At 41.7% G+C, this 25,191-nt stretch overlaps 1 protein-coding gene across 1 annotated transcript; it reads left to right on the top strand.

The window, feature by feature from the left end:
• Window positions 1-308: 308 nt before the first annotated feature.
• LGALSL (galectin like) lies at window positions 309-15,305 on the top strand. The gene is made up of 5 exons (XM_070738090.1): window positions 309-929; window positions 1,573-1,644; window positions 1,826-1,914; window positions 2,409-2,586; window positions 13,259-15,305. Exons 1-5 carry the CDS (start codon window positions 897-899, stop codon window positions 13,400-13,402), a joined length of 516 nt encoding a protein of 171 aa, XP_070594191.1. The 5' UTR covers window positions 309-896; the 3' UTR covers window positions 13,403-15,305.
• The last annotated feature ends 9,886 nt before the right edge of the window (window positions 15,306-25,191 follow it).

Here is a 25,191-nt window from a genome sequence, read left to right on the forward strand (position 1 = left end):
TCAAACATATTCAAAAAAGAAAGAAAAATAAAAAAAATGATTTATTACCTACTAATTTTAATTGGTATTTTTTATTATTATAGCGTGTTGTTGTATTATTACACTCATATACTGGCTATTTGCGTGGGGTTTTTTTTAAAGCATAAATTCCAAAACACCTTTTCACCGGGCGGTAGATCAAATGGAAACTAAAGGTGTGTGTGTAGATAGATTGAGTAGGCATTTCACAGCGATCATCCCAACGCGGCAGGCCCACTCCGTTCTACCAACGGCGGAGCCCAAACTGCGCCCCGCCCGCTCCACCTCCCAGCCAAGCCTGGTCTATTTAGAACAGCCGCTCTCGCTGCCACCTCCCGAGGCCGGCCGAGCTGCATCGTGGGCCCCTTTCCAAAGCTGGCGGCTTTTCCCTTCTCTTCCTGCTTTCCCGCAAGCAAAGCAAGCTCGGAGGCAAAGTACGAACGGAAGAAGCTTGCAACAGCTCCCGCCGACCCCGCCCGGCTCCTTTCAGCCTTGCACGGCGTTTCCTGAAATCCCGGCCAGGGCTCACTAAAGTGCCAGCGTGGCCGAGCAGCCGGCCGGCTCCGCGCCTTCATCTCCCACTTGCACCGCTTCTGCTGCTGCATCCCCAACTGCGCGCGGCGTGGGCGGCTAAGGGCTTTGCGGAGAATGCCTCCTGGATCCCGGGCACGGGACAGCCGAGATTAGCTCCCGCCCCCGTCCCTCCCCCCTCTGGCTCCCTCCCTCCCTCTCTCGGCTTCCCTGCCAGTTGAGCTCCGGATGCACCTCGGCCAGCGCTCGGCAGGCACGTCTAAGCCGGGTTTTTGCCCTCCTGCGGCTCCCCCTCTCCCTCCTCCACAGCCGAGCGAGGCTTTAGCTCGCTGCACCGTCTCGACAAGATGGCGGGGTCGGTGGCAGAGAGGGACGCGGTGGTAAGTGGCCCCGTTTCCTAAAACCCTTCGCGGCTCCTGGGGCCGGCAAAGGTGAGAGCCGGGCGTTTTCCAGGCGGGTCGGCGGCGCCCGGTTCTTGCCGCGATCCCGCCTAGCGACGGGTCGGAGCTGCGGATTGGGATCTGGAGAGGATGAGGAAGGGGGACCTGTTTGCAGCGGCGTCAAGGAGAAAAAAACGCCTCAGGGATTGAAAGGCGATGGGGTGGGGTGGGGGTTTCTTGTGCCTTCTCCCTGCCGGTATGTTTGTATGGTGTGATGTGTTTGCAAGGTGTGTTTATGTGGGAAGGGGATAAGTCTGTTTTGCCTTTTTTTGTACCTGGATGATCAGGTGTGTGAGATGCCTAGATTGTGGGGGAGGAGGTGCATGGATCTGAGCAGCCAGGCATGAATTGTACCTGGGAGACTTTGCTGGGGAAATTGGGAGGCAACACCCTTTGTTTTGCAAAAAAAAAAAAAGGGCTGGAAGAAAAAGATGGATTCTCTCTTCAAGACTTGAAATGAAATTGGCGCTCTGTTGCTCAGCCGCCACCCCCCCTCCCTTTCTTCCCCCTTTCCATCCTTCCCTGGGCGATGAACACAAAGGGTGCCTTCTGTGTCTGAATGTGGGTTTTTTTTCTCTTTTAGAAAATAGAGGACAGACTTTTAAACAACTCCTTGGGATCCCCAGTTCAAGCCGAAGTGTATTTTCCACGACTGGTAAAAGGATTTGCTTTCCCTCTTTCCTTCTCTTTTATTTTTTTTTTTTTTATTATTATTATTATTATTATTATTATTATTATTATTATTATTATTATCTCCAGGCCTGATCTGGCCCGCTTCTCCTTCCAACTCTGTAATCGGAGGCTACTCATTTTGACTCCCTCCAATCCTTTTCCAGATTGTCCCTTTCTGTGGGCACATCAAAGGAGGAATGAGGCCAGGCAAGAAAGTCGTGGTAATGGGCATCGTGGATCTCAACCCAGAGAGGTAACAAGACACAGGCCTGGCCTGCTTTCTTCTCCTGGCAGGGCTTTTCCATCCTTGTCCATACATTCCTTCTCTGTCCAAGAACCACGAGAAAAAACTCTGTTCCCACAAGAAGAATGTATCTGCCCAACATCCATCATTCCCGAGGAAAGTTATTTTTATCTGTTGTAAATATAGAACGTTGGTTTCTCATTTGACCTATAGGGAGGAGGCGGATATAGATGTAATACATTTTTAAGGGAAGATTTCTTATAAATGGGCACAAGGAGAGATGGCCTCTGGGTAGAGAGCATCTCCTTGGTAGGGGTGAAGGAACGAAGTATGTTGAGAACAGTACAGAAGATACAAGTGGTGTACTTGAAACCTTAAAACAACACCACCTATAATTATTGTTGGCAATGCTAGCTAGAAAGACATTTGCTTATACATAGGCTGCATCTAGGAATTTCATTGCTTCTTTTGGGTGAGTGAGGAGATACTCTTTCTTTTTACAGTTTTGACATCAGTCTTACATGTGGAGATTCAGAAGGTCCTCCTGCGGATACAGCAATCGAACTGAAAGCCATATTTTCAGACAAACAGTTCCTCAGGAATTCCTGCATATCTGGAGAATGGGGAGAAGAACAGTCATCGCTTCCATATTTCCCATTTATCCCTGACCAGCCCTTCAGGGTGAGTACTGAGAGTTTATTGACTAACCACTGACACTGTTGACACTGATGTAACTTTGATGGTTTTGTTCTGGGTGTGTTTCAGTGCTAATTTTTGCCCTCTAGACAACAGTGTATATACAGATTTTTATCTGTATGAATGTAATATTAGGCAAAGACCAAGAATACATTCATTCTGATGGCTATTTATTCAATCCAGATAGAGGAACATTTCTGGGTATGGTTATTATAAATATAAATTAAAAACATTCTAAAATATGCCATTATTTGAAGTGGTTGCCGTATGATTTATATCCTCATTGGTATTGTCTCCATGTCTTTTTGTTTTATTGGGTATGTTCCCCTATTCTCGGCTTTTCATATAAAGTAATCCCTCGCTACTTCGCGGTTCATCTTTTGCGGATTCGCTACTTCACGGGGTTTCAAAGGGGGATTAAATCCATTAAATCCATTGAAAATTTTAAATCCATTGAAAATTCTACAATACTACTGTACTCTATTAAAGAAACTGGTAGGATATCACATGTAGTTCCAGCTGAGGAACATTATAAAATGAATGTTTAATGCAAAGGGTGGGTTTTTGTTGTGGTTAGCTCTGGCCCAGCTCCTGCCCCAAGGACTGTGGATGTGGGGGAGACATCCACATGCTGCAGGCCTGTTTTGCCCCCCCCAGTGGAATCTGCTGATGAAGGCTCCTCTGACCAAGAAGACATGAGTGACAGGAAGGAGGAGAGTGGCAGACAGCTCAGAAGGAGATCAATTATCTAGCTCCTCCTTGGATTCAGAACAAGAGTTAATGATACAGCCATGCATGAGGAGAGTGATGCATAGGCAACAACAACTGAGAGATTATTATCAAAGAAAATGAGGCCACCTGTGGTTGGGTGGGGCTGTGGTAATTAGTGAGGCTGCTATAAAGAGCAGCCTGTGGGTTTGGCCATTGTGGAGGATTATCTGATCGTTGTGTTTCGTGCCTGCTTTGCTGCGTTTGACCTTTTGTGTGCTGATTTTTCCCCGCTTTGAAACTAAACCAGGGCAAAGTGTGTTTCACTTTGTGAAAAAAGAAGGACTGTGAATTGTCTCACAGCTGCAAGCTAAGTATCACAGAACTGATAAGGGACTTGTACAAATTACCAGTTTGTTTGAAGACAAGTGCTCTTTGCTATCCCAAAAGAGGGCTTGGGTTAAGTGAATTTTCATTATAAAGAACATTGTTTTGAATTTTCAAATGTGTGTGTGTCTGAAATTGTATCTGTGCATTTTTGGGAGGATTCTACCAGAGAGCTCGACAGAACAGTTTTAAAAGTCCAAATACTCATTAAATACATAAAAAGCTATCTTTCCTCTACTTCACGGAAATTTGTTTTTCACGTGTGGTCTTGGAACGCATCCCCCGCAAAAACCGAGGGGTTACTGTATTGCTACTCACTCTTCTGGAGTGAGATTAGCTTCTATAACGGTTATAGCAATAGTGGTTTTTTTTTAAAAAAAGTGCTAAATGTATTTTGATATTATTCTGTTCTTTTACATCATCTTATTATAATAAGAAAAGGGGGATGTAATACAGGTAGTCTTTGACTTAAGACTACAACTGAGCCCAAAATTTCTGTTGTTCAGTGAGACATTTGTCAAGTGAGTTTTGCCCCATTTTATGACATTTCTTGCCTACAATTGTTAAAGGTATCACTGCAGTTGATCAGTTAGTATCATGGTTGTTAAGTGAATCTGGCCTCCCCATTGATTTTGCTAATCAAAAGATTGCAAAAGGGAGATCACATGACTTTGGGACACAGCAACAGTCATAAGTACAAAACAGTTGCAAAAACATTTTGAATTTGGATCACATGATCCTGGGGTTGTTACAAAGGTTGTAAAGATTAAAAATGGGTATAAGTCACTTTTTTCAGTGCTGTTGTAACTTTGAAAGGTCACGAAATAAATTGTTGTAAGTTGAGGACTACCTAGGTGACCATTCAGATCAGATGCACATTCAAATGAAAAGCACTCTTAGACTCTTGATGTAGAGATAATCAACAAAACAAACAAAACAAAATAATGCCATAGCATTATATTCAAAAGGAAAAATAGATTTTAGAGCTGTCTGTAGGTTAAAAAACGTTCTCCATTATTCATTCAGGCCTTCCATGATTGGAAAAAAGATGCTTTTGATATAAGAGCAAAATAAAAGACGCTTTGTGAAAAGAATTGCACTCATTAAAGCAGCTACATTTTTTTCAGGCTCATACAGTGGCCTAAAGAAGGAAATAATAAATAGCTTTAATAAAGAGCAGGGGGTAAGTCCTGTATTCATGATTATGTGCGGTCAAGGAGTTATTACATTCCTCTCCTCCTTTGACTCCATATGCATTCATTGAAGATACCTATGCAAGACTAGAAGGAAGAGCATTGGATTCCTCAAATGATGCTTAAAAATATTAAATTGAGGTGGTCCAAGAGAATGTTGGGAAACAACCAAGATCATCTGCATTGGTCCCTGTTTTTTTCGTCCCTGAAAATGTTTGCATTTGTGATTTTCCTAAAATAAACTGCCCCCATTAAATTTAATTTAATGAAACATGCAGTTTGATTACTTACTTACTTACTTACTTACTTACTTACTTACTTACTTACTTACTTACTTTACTTACTTACTTACTTACTTACTTACTTACTTACTTTAATTTATTTCTGAAGACCTTGAATGGCTTATAGCAGTGATGGTGAACCTTTTTGTCCTCAGGTGCCGAAAGCTCTGTGTGTGTGTGTGCTATCGCGCATGCGCGAGTGCCCATACTCATAATTCAATGCCTGGGAATGGGGAAAATTGCCCGCACCCCCCAGAGGCCCTTTGGAGGCCTGAAACAGCCCATTTCCCAACCTCCAGTAGGCCTGTTTTTTGCTCACCCCAGCTCCAGAGGCTTCTCGGGAGTCTGGGGAGGGCAAAAATGCCCATCCCCCAGACACTTTCCGGAAGCCCAAAATGTCCTCCCAGAGCCTCCGGGTGAGCCAAAAATCAGTTGGCCGGCACACATATGCACATTGGAGCTGAACTAGGGTAACAGCTTGCATGCCAGCAGATATGGCTCTGCATGCCGCTTGTGGCACCTGTGCCATAAGTTCACCATCACTGGCTTATAGGATATTGTTGGTGGAGGATTTAAGGCTTGTAATAAATTCAATCCATAACAATTTCAAAAAAATCTGATGAGACAAAATTTAAATCAAGGGGGTCAAACTGGCAGCCCACAGCCAGATGCACAGGCCCCGCCCACCCCAGCTCTTCAGATGGGAAAAATGTCATGTGATGACAATGTGATGCCGCGAGTTTGACATCCATGTTTTAAAGATCTTACTCATCCCCCCCCCCCCCCCCAGCCCTCCAGTCATATTTTCACAGATATTCCAAAATAAGGACGGTGTGTTTCAGATATCAGGAGGTAGAGGTTTTCAACTTTGGCAACTTTTAAGACTTATGGACTTCAACTGCCATAATTCCTCAGCCAACTTTTAAAAGTCCACAAGTCTTAAAGTTGCCAAGGTTGGAGACCCCTGTTCCAAAGGGGTGGGATTCTTTTAAACTGGAGGTGTATTTAGGTTTGCAAGGATGGCAGTTTGCAGAGAAAAATGCTTTCTTTTACTATGTATAGTGGAATTATATAGTACACATTTTTAAAACAGGTATGTACTGTTTTAAATATGTTTACTATGTAAATAGTTTCACTATACATACAACACAATCCTGGCTTTTTCTGGTTGTCAAATCCTAATCTCTCTCCCAGAGATTATTCTCTAATTCTCCTGCTAACTCCTCCACTTCCTCCCTCTTCATTCTATGTCCCTTCAATTTCTGGGCTTTTTACAGAAAGTGGAAAGAAAATAATGGTCTTGAATCGTTCTGGATCCATCTGGCTGGTCACCTTCTCCCCTCTTGGGGGAAGAGCCACTATCTTCAGGGTGTTCTGCCCAACCCTTCCCCAGAGATCAGAACTTTTCCAACAGTAGCTGGTTCCTGCTTCTTGGTTGATTGAAGGTGTCATTTCCCTGGGACTTCCCTTCTGTCAGGTGCGCTTCCATTCAGAGTCCAGGAAAGAAAACCCCCAACTCCATATTGATAGAGATGAGTACTTTTACTAGACAAGAACTGATAGCGGCAAAAGGAAAGCAAGTTTTGGGGCAAAAGGCACACAAATGCATATACAGTGTTCCCTCAATTTTCATGGGGGATGTGTTCCAAGACTGCCCACAAAAGTCTAATTTCCGCGAAGTAGAGATGCGGAAGTAAATACACTATTTTTGGCTATGAACAGTATCCCAAGCCTTCCCTTAACACTTTAAACCCCTAAATTACCATTTCCCATTCCCTTAGCAACCATTTAGATTATTACTCACCATGTTTATTTATTAAAGTTTATTTTAAAAAATATTTATTAAAGGCGGACGAAAGTTTGGCGATGACACATGACGTCATCGGGCAGGGGGAAATTTGGTATAGGGGAAAAAAACGCGAAATATTTTTTAATTAATATTTTTGAAAAACTGTGGTATAGACTTTCCATGAAGTTTGAACCCGCGAAAATCGATGGAACACTGTACCAAGAATCCCCAACCTTCCCTCAGAACCCTCCTGGGCATATCCCCCAATCTCCATGTCCCATGATATCAGGTGGGTGCACCGACCTTTGAGGCTTCCACAGCTGATCTGTCACCCTGAGCAGGCTGTAAACACGTCCATGTAGCCTGGCAGTATGTGATGAGAACTTTCCTCCCTAACCTCCTAATCAAATACAAGTAGAGACATCTCCAGCATGCTTCCCCAACGCCCACCCAAATACCTAACCTTCCACCCCACTACCTCACCATGTTTCTATGGCAGCTGAAGAAAGCAAGCAGTGTGGAGGCTGACACCTTCCCTTTCTCCAAAGAAGCCACCATGGGTTTCTCTTCTCTCTCAGTGTTCTATGTGCTTATGTAACTTTACTCTTCCCCTTTTCTCTCCAGCCACTCCCATTTTGCATCTTCTTTTTCTCTCCTCTCTTTTCTCTTTCTCCAATTTTGGGTCAGAACAAAATTGAATGTCCCCCAGCCACTGAGGGAGGTGTGTGTCCCTCTAGGAGTCTAGTCCCCAACATTGTTAGGTTAGGCCAAGGGAACTGCAGTCTCTAGTCCCCAAAATACTAGGTTAGGCCAATGGAACTGTAGTCTCTGCATTTCTCCACAGGCCAGCTCTACAATCCTTGTGACATCGCAGCTACCTCTTAAGAATTGAGCTTCTCCCCTTTTCTTTCTTCATTTGCTGACTCTCACCAATACAACAGTAGCCATAGCCGGCCACTACAAACCAAATGCCATACAAGGCTATCGCTGAGAAGATTTGACTATATGTTTCCTCTGTGGTTGGACCATAAGCAAGTCACCTCTAGACCTTAGTAGACAGAAAGATTCAACCCATGAGTTGTGTAGGGTTTTTAAGGGATCACCAGCATGTTGAATCGCATTCAGAAGCTAAGTGGCATCCAGTAAAAGCCCTATACAGGTAGGCCTCACCTTACAACCACACACATCTGGGCCCAAAATTTATTTTCCTAGGCGAGGCAGTTAAATGAGTTTTACGGCCTTTCCTGCCATAATTGTTAAATGAATTACTGCAGTTGTTAAGAACATAGTTGTTAAGTGAATCTGGCTTCCCCATTGACTTGTCAGAAGGTTTTAAAGCCCAACTTTGTCATGGTATCTACCTGCTGTTCAAACATGGGCTGCTAGTATAAAAGGATCTCCAGGGCGTAAGCACAATTCCACCCAGGGCCAAAGATAGACTGCATCCTCTCTCAGTCAGTTTTTTGATCCATATTCACTCTGTCTTACTGAGGTTCAATGTTAGTCTGATTTTCTCATCCAGATGCTGACTGTCTCTAAGTGCTGGTTTTGCTGTGATGGAATATTTAACTGGGTATCATCTACGTATTAATGATGCCTCACTCTGTGCTGACCTCTTCAGCAGCTTCACATAGTTATTCAACAGCATTGACCTTATATCTCAATTCTGGTGATCCGCATACTGATCTCTCCTCTCAGCTGATTGGAAGGACATTCATTCCTAGATGACTTATTGGGCTGGAATGAGAAGAGAAAAAATAATTTTTTTTTTTAAAAAAAATCTTTTTAAATGTTCTTAAGTATCTCATATATTTATTTTACAGTACTCCCCTGGGGGACTCTGCTCTGTAGGGTGATGATGAGAAACAGTGCCATATAAGGAACAACACTGAAAAACAGAAACCCATGCTATTATAGGTTTATACTTTACGAATTGGTCTTTAATTCCTTTGTGCATCTTGGGGTTATGTGATTCCTTGTTTGTTGGTGGAGGTCATTTAGATCTATTTATATATAAAATGCATTGCTTTGTTCTTAGTAAGTACTCAATGGAAGCTTGAGAGAAACCAACATTTTAATGATAGTTTTCAATATTGTTTATTGCTATTTTATACTTTTAAAAAGATGTGAAGAAGAAAAACTAGTTTAAAATACAGGGTAAATGGTATGCACAGTTTTGAAGTTAGCTCAGAATAGCTATCAGAACCAATTTACATTTCTTCAGTAATGTCACTGTTATTCTAAGAGCCACATTGCATTTGCTTTGCAATACTGGTTTTAGGACATGGACACAATATATTGTTTTAGGATTCAAGAGCAAAGGAGGGCATCATTTAGTATTGGTCAGCCTTTAGTATGCTCTTGAAGGAGCTGGAATGACAAGGAGCCCAAACAAATATAATCAAGAAATATAACCACAGTCAGCAAGTCTGAAACATTGCCAATGATTACCAAACCCAACATTAAAAAAACAAAGAATTAGCTCAAGTGGACAAGCAAGACTGTAGGAAAAGTTCCTAAAGTAGAATTAGTGGGTTGTTATTTTAAAAAATAGGTCCATTTATTCATTTTAGTAATCACTTTATCAGTTGTCAGAAGATCCTGCCACAGAGCTTTTGATGCTAATCCCAGTGATCATCCAGGGTCACCATCTAAGAACACAGTTCCTTTGGTACTGTAGTAATAAAGATTTGTAGCTTAAAACTAGCGTATTCAATTTGATTTGTTGGGAATGAACAATATAGCTATTTGAAAAGTGCCCAGTGGTACCTTATTGCATGGGCCACTGAATAATCCTGTTATAATAAGCTGGGGTAGCCTTATAGATAGCACATTATGTATAATCTAAACTGGTGTTCCTCAAACATCTCAGGTCTCATTTCATTCTTAAAAATGATTGAGAATCACAAAGAGCTTTGGTTTGCATGCATGATATCTTTTTATGTTTACTATATTGGAAAACTAAGTAATTTAAAATTTTTATTTAACTTTGTGAACTCCCTGAAGGGGTCTTAGGGGCCCCAAGCCACACCATAAGAACCACTAATTTAAGCAAAATATAATTTGGGTTTGAGAACTGGATTTTGTTGTCTTGTAGTTACGGAAATGAATATAATTCCTTTGGCATAGTATTCAATGAGTTATAACACTAATGGCAATTATCAGTGATTGGTCTTTTCAGCAAGTGATTCTGTTATTCAATGGGCTTCCCCAATTATAGAGTATACTGTAATATAGGACCTCTTCCAGATCTATTGGATGATAGTTGTAATCCCCAAAATATGATTATCTACTCCAGCATTGATGGTCTGCTCAACTGTACTTCATTTGGAATCCTAGATATGTTTATTGTCATCACACAAGAAATATATACTTGTCAGACAATAATATGTTATTGTCAGTAAGAAAATTTGGGGAATCATCTTGAATACTGTTGCAGCTTCTAAATTTTGTGGGAAATTTATGAGTTAGATGCCAATTGAGTCCCCCCCCCCTTTTGTATGGTGAACATTTGCTTTCAAGTAACTTTAAATGAATAATGAAGTTGAGACCAGAATATTATTTATGAGTATTTTAAGATCTTTTTAAAAAAGTTTTAAAGACTCTAAATGAAATTTTGCTGCAGTCTTCCATTCAAAATCATCATGCTTGGTTTTGATTGATTATGTCCATCATCATTGAGTGCTTTCTTTCTTTTTATGCAGTGATACCATAAGTGAAAGTCCTAAACCTTCAAGGTTGTGCAGAGTCCCAAAAAATAGATAGCAAAAACATTACGAATTGTATTAGTTAATGTTAAAAATAAAGCACGATTATTAACCACATAGAAACATAGAAGATTGACAGCACAAAAAGACCTCATGATCCATCTAGTCTGCCCTTATACTATTTCCTGTATTTTATCTTAGGATGGATATACAGTGATACCTCATCTTACGAACCCCTCGTTATTTGAACTTTTCGAGATACGAACCCAGGGTTTAAGATTTTTTTGCCTCTTCTTCCGAACTATTTTCACCTTATGAACTGGCCACTGCCGCCAGGATGCCCCACCTCCAGACTTCCGTTGCCAGCCGAAGTGCCCGTTTTTGCGCTGCTGGGATTCCCCCGCTGGGATTCCCTTGCAGCATCGCAAAATCCGGAGGTGGGGTTTCCCATGGAGGAGAGCCTCAGGGGAATCCCACCAGCACGAAAACGGGCTCTTTGGCTGGCAAAAGGGGTGAATTTTGGGCTTCCACGCATTAATTGCTTTTCCATTGATTCCTATGGGAAACATTGTTTCGTCTTACGAACTTTTCACCTTACAAATCTCATCCTGGATCCAATTAAGTTCCTAAGACAAGGTATCACTGTATGTTTATCCCAGGCATGTTTAAATTCAGTTACTATGGATTTACCAACCATGTCTGCTGGAAGGTTGTTCCAAGGATCTACTGAAGGATTTACTGAAAGAGTAAAATAATACTGAAAGAGTAGTAACTATAGTGTTGTCATATCAATATGCTTAATTTTTATTAAATAAAGACAAATAAAATGTTTTATTTCTGTCCTAGAAGCAGTCACTATTTTGGGGAGGAATGAAATCTCCACCTTATCATTCAAGATTTGAGTCCATTATTTTATTTTTATTTTTAAATTTTTATGTTTACACACCATAAGAGCTCACAAAGGACATTAATATTTGCTTCTATAGTTACTAAGTACTGATATACATAGCTTTGAATTTGAGGTAGCTGGCATGAAACTGTTTAGAATTGTAATTATTGCTCCATCCGGTTGTACAAACAAAAGCCTTTGTGACTAGAGTAAAGAAAGTTAGTAGAACAGAGCGCTTAAGGTTTGAACTAGGGTTGAGGAGAACAAATCTACCTTTAGATTTGAAATCTTGATGGATGATCAGGTATTGGGTATTTTCTTTCAGTGTAGCAGTGGTGATATTGTAAGGTGCTGCACCTTTCAGCACAAATTACAAGATCTACACAAATTTATTCCATTTAAGGAGACCATGAGAAACTTCAACCACACCTGTAGAAGTTGACTTACATGAGGTTGAATGGAGCCCTTTATTTGTATCAATTAGCTATTAGATCTTGTCTTTTAAATACTAAATCAGAAAGATTTATATTTACTCCACATGTTTCCTTTAAGTGTTTTGAAAATGTATATAGTGTTGTTGATGGAAGAGTTTTGCAAAAGTTATGCATATGTTTTTCCCATCTGAGAGGCATTAAGTATTAGAGCTTTGCACACTTATACTTGCATTAGGAAAGAAAAGGCAGAATATTATCTATGAAATCCATAATTAACATGCTGAAGAAGATATCCCAGCTATTCAGTTGTATTTCTATTGAAAAATCTGCATTGTTACTGTACCTTTTCATCCTCATCTACACCATACACCCAACGATGCAATTTTTAACTCATCAGCATAGTTCCCTCTAAACTGAGCAGTGAGCAATCGCTCACTTAAAAATCATCATCAACTCAGAGTTTTCCAAACCTGCCCAGAAGCCGAGAGGGAAAGAGTGAGAGGGAAGGGGAGAGAGAGGAAGAGAGAGAAACAGATAGAAAAAAAGAGAGGAAGGAAAAGAGAAAGAAAAAGAATGGGAGCAAGGAAGAGAGAAAGAAAATCAAAATCTAGTTTGAAACTAGCTCAACTATGTAAGTGGCATTTTGATATTGATAGAGTTGCCCTATTATGAGCTCACTGTTATAGACACACAGTACAGTATTTTATTTTGAAATTCTCTGGGGCAAAACAGGATGGATTTTTTATTTGTTTGTTTGTTTATTTATTTATTTATTTATTTATTTATTTATTATTTCTGTGCCGCCCAGTCCCAAAGGGACTGCCGCTCAGACACTATACTTTTCCGCCCCCCCCCCCAAAAAAAAAATTAGAGGGAACACTGCTCATCAGTACTTTGATTATGTTCTGTCACTTTACTTATCCATTTGCTTTAGTTAATTACTACTTGAGTTAATAACTAGGAATCTATACTTATTCTCTGACTACAAATATGAAACTGAATTTGACTTAGGGGCTTTCGCGATGTTAATCAAAGATTTTGCGAGCAGGGGGTTTTTTTCAGCTGCAAATAACCTGTCAGTTTTGCACAGATCACTGTGTTTGTCTACTTGGATTGCAAAAAAAGGCCATCTGTGAGTGATGATCCACACCACATAGGTGGTCAAAGCTATGTGATAGTTAGCACTTCTTATATCAACACTACTTGTGAGTTCTTAAAATGTTCTTCCAACTAAAATTGTGGTTCTCATCCATACTTTATTTCTTACAGGTTGAAATATTGTGCGAACACCCTCGTTTTAGAATATTCGTGGATGGACACCAGCTTTTTGATTTTTACCATCGCATTGAGAAGTTGTCAGCTATTGATACGATAAAGATAAATGGAGACCTGCAGATTACTAAACTTGGTTGACCTAGGTTTTTCAAATTATTATTAAAAAAGAAAAAAAAGAAAACCAAAATTTTAGATTCCAAATTGGCTCGAGTTCTATTAGCCTCTGTCTGAAGAAGCAATGAGAATTTTGTTTGGGACACCCAGTTACCTGACAGGGATCATTATTGTCTTCTCAGCAGCAAAAGACATGTTGATGAATTGAACTATTGTTTATTTGAATGAAGAAAGCACTTAATGATAAATAGATACGGAGCCGTCCTTCTTTTATGGAACTAAAAAGCCTACCCCTGCTGGATAATCACATTATAATGGATCTTGAAAGAGTTACTTTATTGTCTAAACTTTATAAGCTATTCATCTTCCCAATAAGAGGGCAGGTTTGGAAATCAGCTGCTAAATCTGTTACAACAGTGACTTTTCTTTTTGCAAATCATCCTCATCCTCATCATCATAAAAAAGTTCTCCTGCACTTAAGGGGATTAATGTAAGTGTAACACCAATCACAAAATCAGGCCAAATATGGAAGCCATTATTCAATGCCTGTAGTTGATCTTATTCAGACCAATAACAAAGGTTCCACAGATGTTAACAGTGCAGTGTTAGCTGGACACTGTGGCAGTAGTTTAGCATATGCTTACCTCCTGCAGCCCACAGAATCAAGGGAAGATGGTATACGTAATTACAAGATTGTGGCCATTTGAATTGCCAAGGAAAAAGAAGAAACTGAGTAATGGCTTCTGAATTTAGCCTGCATATTTTAGTCAGGGTATGTGTATAGAATGTAGGTCATTACATGTTTTGCACAATGTAATATTAATACAATCTTTTAAGAGCTTTCCTCTAGTTTATTTATTGGTGCTCATTGTGTTAATGTATTAACAGGGGAAAAAAATCAAACGATATTGAAGCTTTAGAGGGGCAAAGTTATAAGCATTCTCAATATACAATGTTATAGTAACATATCATTTTGGAAATACCTGCTGTTTATCTTGAGGTGGTCGGGGATATTTTTGTGGTGCCCTCGCAATGTCACAAAAGATTATTGTCATGTTTTCGCCAGAAATTGCTTTCAGTATGTTGTAATTTTGCTGTAAATGGTCCTCGGAATTCACTCCTTCCCTCAGTTAATAAGGATTTCTAATTTGTTTTGGATATGCATACACTGCAGTCTTATTATACTCATTATCCAGGAGTAAGCCCCCTTCTGGGCAATGAAATTGATTTCTAAGCAAACATTAGAAGAAAGCACTGTTTGAGAATACAATGCATTTTTGCAAACCAATGCCCTTGGCGGCGGCTGTCCTGGTTGAGGGAGGGGATGAGATTCTCAGCTCATCTAAGGACAAAAATTTAGCCCTTATAAATGGCCCATTTTATAATTTAATCTAATTTTCCTCATATAGAAATATTGGAGGTTCACAAATAGTAGTCTTTATTGAAGAGCATAACTGTGTTATGTGTATAATTATACTACAAAATGAGTGAATGAATGCAGTGATCTCCCTCCTTGGTTCTTTAATCAGTGCAATTTACACATGTGGGACCATATTCACAGTGAACAACAAAGAGTTTATTTGAGTGTTACAGTGAAGAAAAAAGTGTATTTGCATTATTTTTAGAATTTGTATTATAGGGACTTTTAAAGACATTTATTATGGAGACTTTTGTAGTATAACTTTTTTTAAAGGCAAAAAAAAGAGAACAAAATAACTTATGCTTGAATCATAAAGAAGGTCTGTTTCCATCAATCAGAGCGAGAATCTTCTTATTTAAGATTATATACAATAGCTTTATTGTGCATCAATTCATCCTATTTGATCTTTGAGTTCACATCTATAACACAGTTAATGAAATGGAGGCATTGATTTGTCTCTTAGTCTAGAAGTTTGTAAAATAAACATGGCTTCCATTATTGACCCCAGGAAGAGTTGTTAGTTGTGTGCACTCCCTCTATGTTGGATTATGGTGATATAGTGTGTTACAAAAGGGATCAACCTAAATGATTTGAAGTTTAAGAAATGCTGGAACTGCATCACTCCCAGTCTATTTGCACGGTCCTCTAAAAATAGTAGCAGAACTTTATGGCACTCTTTGGCACAAAATAGCTATAGCAGATGAAAAATTGCTTGATGAAGTGCGGAACGATTATTTCCTTGTCTTTAAGAGGTGGAAAACGGTTACAAAAAATTCCTTCAGAATTCACTACAGCCAAAGGAGGTACCACAAAGTAAATAAAGCCACAGGGTTTTCACCCATTTACTAGGGAATTAATTTTGCTTAATATCAGTAAAACATTTTTGTTGTTGTTAAAATGTGTTATGAAACACTGTAAAGTTCATTCACTGATGGATATAGGATTTATTTCTACAAAAAATACACTTAGCAGTCATGCCATAAGACTACCTTAGGCACATTTATTTATTTAGGCACATTTATTCAGGTCAATTAGACGTGAAACTAATTCCCAAATAACCTTAAATAGAAACAGAATATGACATGTTTCAGTCTTTAGAGCTGATTGTTTTCATTGTAGGTGATGGGAAAGAGGAACTACTCCTTACTTATTCTAGCTAGGATTGGAAAACATGTTAAAGCCACAATACTTGGTATACTTAAATATTAAACTTATTTATTTTGACAAAGGATATGCAATATTGTTAAAATAGCATATTCAATTCAATTTATTAGATTTGTATGCCGCCCCTCTCCGTAGACTTCTGAATTAATGTAATAATTTGCAAAAATCTGCATATTCTTGGATAATTCATCTATTGCATTCTTTAGATGAATACTGCACAACCATACCATGAGATGAGTGGCATATAAATTTGATAAATAAAATAACATTCTGACTGAATTTGGGCTCAAGCTACTATCGGGTCCAGCAACATGATGAACAGCCCAGGCTGTACAGTGGTTTACAAGTCAGAATTCCTGAAGCTGCGTGAAACTGTTAATTACAGTTTTAAGCATGCGAATTTTCACTTAGAAATAAACGATCCGATCAAATAATAGAATCCCACTTCCCTATGTAGATTCTCCAGAAATTTTCACATTCTACTTCCCTATGCTAAGTATACTTTTATTTCTGTCTCTGCTGGTTATTCTTGGCTATTTGTCCCTCAAAAGTCCATCTATTAAAATAATTGATTGGTTTTTACAAGATTGTTTTGCCATCATAGTTAGGCCTTTGAAGATTCATTAAATATAGCTACACTGAAATGGGCTACTGGAAGAAGCTTAACATTGAATACCCTGATTTACCTTTATTATTCCAAAATAATAGCATGCCCTCCATTGACCTTTCCTAACTTTCCTTGATGAGTTATTGGGGGACTAGGTTGGGAAAGACTGGGTGATTTTCAGGTTGAAGTTTCCAATACTGCTTCCAAGTAACTTCTTTTGAGTCAATTTATATGTCATGTTCTCTTTGTATTTCTATTGGATTCTATGTGGGATTTTTACCACGATTTATACCATCTATATTCTGTCTGTCTATCTATCCATCCATCCATCTATCTTGTTAAACTGTGCCATTTTTAATGTCTTAAAACATTCAACAATATTTCTATATAATACAAAAGAAGACAAGCAAGAAAGATATTATTGAAAATAAAAGCCAAACAGAGAGGAAATTATTTTATTTATATGTTGGATTATTATTTTCTATCATATATCAATATGCAGGCAGGCTAATGAACGCTGGACCGATTGATCTCTAAGGTTTTAAGACTGGATTTATTTTTTCTGATTTCAACTAAATCCTTAGATTATGGTGATGAAAATAGAGCTAAGGTAGTGTAGCAGGTAGAGTGCAGTACTGCAGGTCACTAAAGCTGACTGTAGATCTGTAGGTCAGCGGTTCAAATCTCATCACCGGCTCAAGGTTGACTCAGCCTTCCATCCTTCCGAGGTGGGTAAAATGAGATTGTGGGGGAAATATGCTGGCTCTGTTAAAAAGTGCTATTGCTAACATGTTGTAAGCCGCCCTGAGTCTAAGGAGAAGGGTGGCATTTTTTAAAAAAATTGAATAAATAAATAAATAATTTTTTCCATGTGAAGTATCTAATAACTTTTAATTTTATCACTTCACAGCAAAGAATTGGGACTCTAGCTTTCTAGACGTTGCTGAACTAATTTTCAGCATCTTAGCTGTGCTATCTGTAACTATTATAATTTAGCTATAATAATTTCTTCGTAATTTCTATCTACAATTAGATGTTAAAAACAAAGAACATACAGTGATCCCCCGTTTATTGCGTCCCCAACCATTGCGAACAGGGTACTTCGCGATTTTTCAACCCGGAAGTCAAAATACCATCTACGCATGCGTGCGTTTTTTCTATGGGCACGCATGCGTAGATGGCAACCGGGAGATCAGCTGCTGGGTGGCTTTCCTGGGTCTTCCCCCTCTTGCTGGCGTCAGCGAGGAGTTTCCCCACCGCCCACGCAAACTCCTCGCTGCCGCCCGCCCTTCGCCCGCCCACGCCGTTCATTCTCGCCGCACGGGCCTGTCCACGCTGTCTCTCGGCGCTTTCGAGCTGAGTCCGGGAGCGAGTTCGCTCCCGGACTCAGCTCGAAAGCGCCGAGAGACAGCGCCAAGGAACGGGCCTGTCCACGCTGTCTCTCGGCGCTTTCGAGCTGAGTCCGGGAGCGAGTTCGCTCCCGGACTCAGCACGAAAGCGCCGAGAGACAGCGCCAAGGAACGGGCCTGTCCACGCTGTCTCTCGGCGCTTTCGAGCTGAGTCCGGGAGCGAGTTCGCTCCCGGACTCAGCACGAAAGCGCCGAGAGACAGCGCCAAGGAACGGGCCTGTCCACGCTGTCTCTCGGCGCTTTCGAGCTGAGTCCGGGAGCGAGTTCGCTCCCGGACTCAGCTCGAAAGCGCCGAGAGACAGCGCCAAGGAACGGGCCTGTCCACGCTGTCTCTCGGCGCTTTCGAGCTGAGTCCGGGAGCGAATTCGCTCCCGGACTCAGCTCGAAAGCGCCGAGAGACAGCGCCCCCCGGACCCCCAACCCGGGTTTGGGGGGCTGCTAGGAAGCCCCCCATGCCGGCGGCAAACAGCCGCGCCGCCCCCAATCTTCGGCTCCTCGCTAGCGCTGTGGGAGTAAAAACACCATCTGCACATGCGCAGATGGTGTTTTTACTTCCGCATCGCTACTTCGCGAAAACCCGCTCGTTGCGGGGGCTCCTGGAACGGAACCCTCGCAACGAGCGGGGGATCACTGTATACTATAATGATGTCATCTTCTGCTTTAAGCGTCACTCTTGGACATATTTTCTAGGGACTGAGCTTTGCTGGACATAATGGAGTTTAATACTGAATACATAAAACATAAAACTTTACTCCATAAGTAGAGCTTCAATTCTGTACATACAGTACCTGGAGGAAGTCCTATGGAATCAACTGAGAGAATCAACGGATTGGATATGCATATGATTATTCAGCTCAGTTCCATGATACAATAGATTTCTCAATCCGCTAGTGGTGAATCCTTCTGAAGAGGATACAGACTAAGTATCAAGTTGACTTAAAACACTGGAAATCGGATATTTGGTGATAACAGAAAGATCTATGTATCTTACAACCTGAGGAGTTGGTTGTTCTATCCAGGCTTTTATTTTGGCAGCTCTTGACTACTTTTGAGTTTGGCTTGGCTTAACTAATTAATTTAAATCTTTTAAGTATCTTTTCTGATGTGCATGAGATTCTTCTGTATCTGGTTATGTTATGTGGTGATTGGTCATGATATCCATAACTGGGCCAAAGAGAATATAGCAAGAATACACCAAACACCTCTTTTTTGTAGCATGTTGCTTTTTGTTTTAGATGACATACTGATTCCTCCGAAAAAGGATTGCGGTACTCATTTGAGGGGTCCTTGGTGCTCTCTGAGGTTGGTTGGTTTCTTCTTTTTTTGTACTAAGTTTTTATTTTATTTTATAACATACAAAAATTCCTGTTTCAATTGAACAGTGTGTTATCTGAGTACAAATCATTTTAGGAAATAATAATGAAAGTGTTCACAACAATATTCCTTGCATTAATATCAATTATATTAATATTAAAAATTATGATAATGATAATCATAATACCTGTATTTGTTTAACCAAGTTAACATATGTTCCTTATATCACTGATCCTTCCATATATTTCCCGGGTTCCCAGTTTTACTCGGTCCTTCAGCCTGAGACTTTCATGGCTACATCCCTTCCTGAATTATTGGCTCCTCCAGCAGGAATTTTTTCACAAGAGTTTTATCTCCTTTTAAACTAGAATATCTGAATAGCTAGGAGAGTTTAGCGCTGGGATTATAAAAGAAGCGATTCACAAATTTGGTTCATCCGAGTCTCAGGCACTGCCTAACTCTCCCCTCCCCCTCCCAGTCAAGAGAGAGAAGAGAGCAAATTTTGACTTGGCATTGACCCTGCAGAGCTTGCTCTAGTCTGCCACCCGCAAGCGACATGAGCGGACAGAATTAAGCAGAGCAACGCCTAAAGCGTGAAGTCTGGGAGAGAAAGCCACCAGCGGCTTCTCTGCAAAGGAACTGTAACCTTAAACACTACCGCTCAATCGAGGGGGGGTACCTCTTACACTTGATGGAGCAGCAGCCACAGGGTCGCTTTACCTTCCACCTAGAGCAATAGCTATCAGATTTTCTGATTTGGGTGCCTGGACCTGAGCAAGCTTACTCGAAGTTGGCACGTACAGAGGCTTATTTTCCTGCTGGTTGCCATTTTGATTCTTCCAGGGACCATCTTTGTAGTTCTTTTTCAGCTCCCCAGGTGGATGCATCGGGGACACAAGCTCTGGATCCCCTCTTTACAGAGTCAAAACTAGAACTGGAAGTTGTGCCAGCTCCTCAACTCTTCATAGACAATGTTCAGAAAGACTGGTCAGCTCTGGGCCTATGCCCTCTGGTAGAATGAAGACACGTCAACATAGGACCTGAGTTGGCCTCACTCCTAACTGTGCCTCCAGTGGACACCCCGGTGAGAGCCCTGCATGTCCCTACGACCATGCCAGGTGGTGCAGAGGAGATCCTGAGGCTTGAGGACAAGAAAACTAAACAGGTTCTCATCAAGGCTCATCAGGCAGCAGCCTGGGCTGTGAAGACCTCTTCCTCAGTTTCTTTCTTCACGTGTTGCACTCTAATTTGGCTACGTCAGCTGTAGGAACACATTCCAACCCTAGGGCACAACGAGATCTTTCCCGCCACCCGGTTTGCAGCGGATGCATCACTTCAGGTGTCTCAATTCGCCTCCAAGGCCATTGAGGCATCTGTTGTGGCTAGACACATGCACTGGCTCCGTCAATTGTCGGTAGACACCAGGCACAAGTTGCGGCTGGCCACCAAACCCTTCCAGGGGCAGGATCTGTTTGGAGAAGTGCTGGAACTGTTCCTCATTGAAACACACGACAAGAGGAAGGTCTTGCCCTCTATCTCCAGAAAAGGCAACTTCCGTCAATCACCCTATCCCCAGCGGATGATTGTATCACTTGAAGAATCAATTAAACCCTGACTATTTTGCTTAGAGAATATTTGCTCTCCAGCTTAATAACTTAAAAAAAAACCAACTATGGTAGCTCTTCAGATAAAAAGAATCAGTAATCAGTAAACAAACTTGTACTATGCAACTGCTTCTGCTTTGGCTGTAACATCCATGTACAGTAAATGTAGGACTGCTATACAGTACAGTATAGTACTGGGGCTGCATATATCAGCCCCAACCTGTTGGCAGACTGGGGATTTTCTGTATCTCTGTTGACATCTAATGGTTCTCCAAAGCATTGCAGTCCATATACAATACTGAATTGTGGAGAAAGAGCACAGCTGCTAAATATGTACTGTACAATAGAAGCTGCAATCCATTTTGACTGTGCACTAAGGTACATACTATGAACTTTTTCTGATGATTATTTTTCTGAGGCTGAGCTCACAGTGGGATGCATGGCAGTAAAATAATTCCATTCTCACTTGCAGGGTATGGCCAAGTTGTTAAGTATGGATGGGTGTCAGCAGACTCAAACTCAACCCTGACAAGACAGAGTGGCTGTAGATCATGTCTCCCAAGGACAATTCCATCTGTCTGTCCATTACCCAGGGGGAGGGGAATCACTGACCCCCTCGGAAAGGATTCGCAACTTGGGTGTCCTCCTCGATCCACAGCTAACATTAGAGCACCATCTTTCGGCTGAGATGAGGGGAGCGTTTGCACAGGTTTGCCTGGTGCACCACTTGCAACCCTATTTAGACAGGGAGTCATTGCACCCAGTCACTCATGCCCTGATCACCTTGAGGTTCGACTACTGCAATGCTCTCCACATGGGGCTACCTTTGAAGAGTGTTTGGAAACTTCAGATCGTGCAGAACGCGGCCGCGAGAGCAATAGTGGGGCTTCCTAAATTCGCCCACGTCTCGTCAACACTCCGCGGCCTGCACTGGCTGCCGATTAGTTTCCAGTCACAATTCAAGGTGTTGGCAATGACCTATAAAACCCTACATGGCATTGGACCAGAATACCTTCGGGACCGTCTTCTGCCACATGAATCCCAGCGACCGATAAGGTCCCACAGAGTTGGCCTTCTCCGGGTCCCGTCGGCTAAACAATGTCATCTGGTGGGCCCCACACCCTTCTCTGTGGCGGCTCTGGCCCTCTGGAATCAACTCCCCCAGAAGATTAGAACCACTCCCACCCTCCTTGCCTTTTGTAAGTTACTGAAGACCCACTTATGCCGCCAGGCATGGGGTACTTGAGGTATCCCCAGGCTAATGTGATATATTAACGTATGGTATGATTGAATTGTATGGCTTTTAATGATATGGGTTTTTAGATGTTGTTTTTAAGTACTGGATTTGTCACATTGTTTATCACTGTTGTGAGCCACTCTGAGTCTTCAGAGAGGGGCGGCATACAAATATTAATAATAATAATAATAATAATAATAATAATAATAATAATAATAATAATCATCATCTGCTCTCTTCTGAGTTCTGGTGCTCCGGCATGCGCATAACAGAACCTGGAAAAGCAGCTGGCGATGGTGCATGTGCACACAGAGAGGGCCATAGGTTCGCCATCATGGGTCTAACCTTTCTAATCGCAAGCTCATTTTTTGTCTTTTTGTTTTCAGAAAAGGCCCATAAGGGTTTCCCACTCACTAATAAATATATTTATTATCCTTTTGCTAATGAAGTCAATTTTACTATCTGTCACTTCTAATTCTGTCACCTTCACCAGCCATTCCTCATTTGTGGGTATTTAAGAATCTTTCCATTTTTGTGCATATAATAATCTCCTAACAATTATCATACATTTCCCCACAACTCTTTGCTAATTGTCTATCCTCCTGGATTTTAAATATTTGTTAATGTGTTTCTATCTTGGCTTGTAGTAGTTATGTTACTTTCATACTAAAGTACGTCATGAAGAAACCAATCTGGGATATAAAAAGTAGAGGCCTAGAAGAAGAGAAGGAGGATTATTGGATTTGTTCAGTCACAAAATCTAGTAGCATTAGCTTGGGTAACCCTCTGTCATTTAGTTAATCTTGCTGTTGAATCGAGAACAAAACTAACACTTGGTATGTCTATAAGTACGAAATTTTCTAGGAGTAATCAATAGTAATTTATAATCATTTGTAACCTATTGTAACTGAAGGACTGTGCTAAATTAAGTTAATTTCAGAATCAATGGATCTAGAAACCACAGAATATTAATTCTAATATTTTTAATAACCCACAGGGAGCCACTAGGATTGCTCTCTATCAAGGAAAAGGCATGTACAGTGGTGCCTCTACCTAAGAACGCCTCTACTTAAGAACTTTTCTAGATAAGAACTGGATGTTCAAGATTTTTTTGCCTCTTCTTAAGAACCATTTTCTACTTAAGAACCTGAGCCCGGAAAAATTTCCCAGGAAATTTGAGAGTGGCACAAAGGCCTGGCCAGTTTCCTGCCATTCCCCCTTTAATCCCAGCCATCTCAAGCTTTTCTGGGCTGCCAGAGGAGCCTTTCAGTGGCGCTTAAGGAAGCTTTGGCAGCCCAGAGTGAATGGATCATTTCCCTTTCTCTGGGTGCTTGGAGAGGGAATAAACCACTTCGCTATGGTGACTCCCCGCGCTGCCTTCCATACACCCAGAGCATCTGGGCGCAGAAATGCAAAAGGGTGTGCTTCACCCTGGCCAAATAAACTCGGCTTCAGCCAATCCTAAGAGTCACCAAAGTGAAGGAAAGGCACTGGCTACAAAGCAAGCAAGCAGCAGCAGCCACCTTTTGGTCAAAGGAGCAGGAGGTTTCCCCCTCTCATCCGCCTGGGTTTCTCTCTCTGGTGCAGTGTATGCGAGGTTGCTGGGTGTATCGGAGGCACGTGCTCCTTGCTGCCTCAGAGTCCCCTTTTTTTAAGTCTTAAAGTTTTGGATTTTTTTTATTCCCCTCCCCTCACCTTTCTTCAACAACGACTGTTCTTCTCCTCTTCCTCCTCCTCCTCCCACCCAAATTCTGAGCTTTTATTTCTTTCCGTACACACATTATTTGCTTTTACATTGATTCCTATGGGAAAAATTGCTTCTACTTACAAACCTTTCTACTTAAGAACCTGGTCACGGAACAAATTACCGTAAGTTCTTAAGTAGAGGTACCACTGTATATGGAAATCAGTGTTCTTAGGATGCAAATGAACCTAAGTAGAAGCTTGCATGGCATAATCTCAGCTGGGAGTGATTTTCTTTCCTTTAGAACAGTGTCCTCTCCACCCAAGCAATTACAGTACATCACCCCATGAATTATGAGTGTCCTTGGTCAGCACATGTAGGGAAGGGCATTTCACCCTTTAGTTCAGTGTTAGAATAATACATTCCCTATTTGTATAATGCTGAGTGATGAAGATGCAAACTTAAGAGCAGTGGGCTGTAAGCAGGGCCGCCGATAGACCGGTACTAGTGGGAGTGGCGTCACGGGCCCGGGGCAATTGAATAATGGGGGGGGGGGCGCTTCTCCTGCTGAGCCCAGTCCTCTCCCGGTGGCTTTCAGCTCCTCCCGCCGAGGAGCTGCAAGGCTGGCCTCGGAGCCCCGCGCCCGGCGGGCTCCCCTTTCCTAAACCCCCGCCAGCCCCCTCCTTCCCTTCCCGCCCTGCCCTCCTTCCCCGAGGCGTCCCTTGCCCATCATCCCCTGCCGGGCAATGGGGCAGCGGGACTGCTAGATGGGCAGCTCTTCCGACGAGGGTGGGCAAGGCGCGCCCTTCTCAGCTCTCGGCCTCCACCCGCGCAGAAAGCATCCTTCCTCGCACCCAGCACCGGCCATGGGGGCTTCCGCCGCCGCCTTCCGCAAGGCCCCCCGAGGAGCCGCGTGGGTCTCCAGCCTTCTCCTGGTGAGTCACCGTGGCAAGGATGCGGGCGAGGGAGAAAGGGAAGAACCCGGCGCCTCGGGCGCTTCCCTCTTGCTGAGCGGGGGAGGGAAGGAGCCGGCATAGTCAAAATCACAATTTCTTTCGTTTCTTTTTCTTTCTTTCTCTATTTCTCTCTTGCTCTTTCATTCTTTTTTCTTTATCTTTCTTTCTTTCTTCCTCTTTCTTTCTCTCCTTCCTTCCCTCCTTCCATTTCTTTCATTCCCCCTCTCTCTTTTTATTTCTCTTTCATTCTCTTTCTTTCTTTCTCTTTCTTGCTCTTGCTCTTTCTCTCTTTTACCTTCCCTTCCTCTATTTCTTCTTTTCTTTCTCCTTCCTACCTTCTTCCCTCCCTTCCTTCAGTCCTTCCTCTCTTACTCTCCCCTTTCATAAGTTTCCTTCCTTCCTTCCTCTGTTCCTGTCC

Source organism: Erythrolamprus reginae, chromosome 1, assembly GCF_031021105.1.
Source record: "Erythrolamprus reginae isolate rEryReg1 chromosome 1, rEryReg1.hap1, whole genome shotgun sequence".
In the NCBI taxonomy this organism is placed as follows: domain Eukaryota; kingdom Metazoa; phylum Chordata; class Lepidosauria; order Squamata; family Dipsadidae; genus Erythrolamprus; species Erythrolamprus reginae.

Bases quoted from the DNA above. Each gene is read 5' to 3' on its own strand.
- LGALSL (XM_070738090.1), top strand. From the start codon at position 897: ATGGCGGGGTCGGTGGCAGAGAGGGACGCGGTG. The intron at 1,645-1,825 runs GTAAAAGGATTT...ATCCTTTTCCAG, and splicing joins AAGTGTATTTTCCACGACTG to ATTGTCCCTTTCTGTGGGCA. The intron at 2,587-13,258 runs GTGAGTACTGAG...TATTTCTTACAG, and splicing joins TCCCTGACCAGCCCTTCAGG to GTTGAAATATTGTGCGAACA.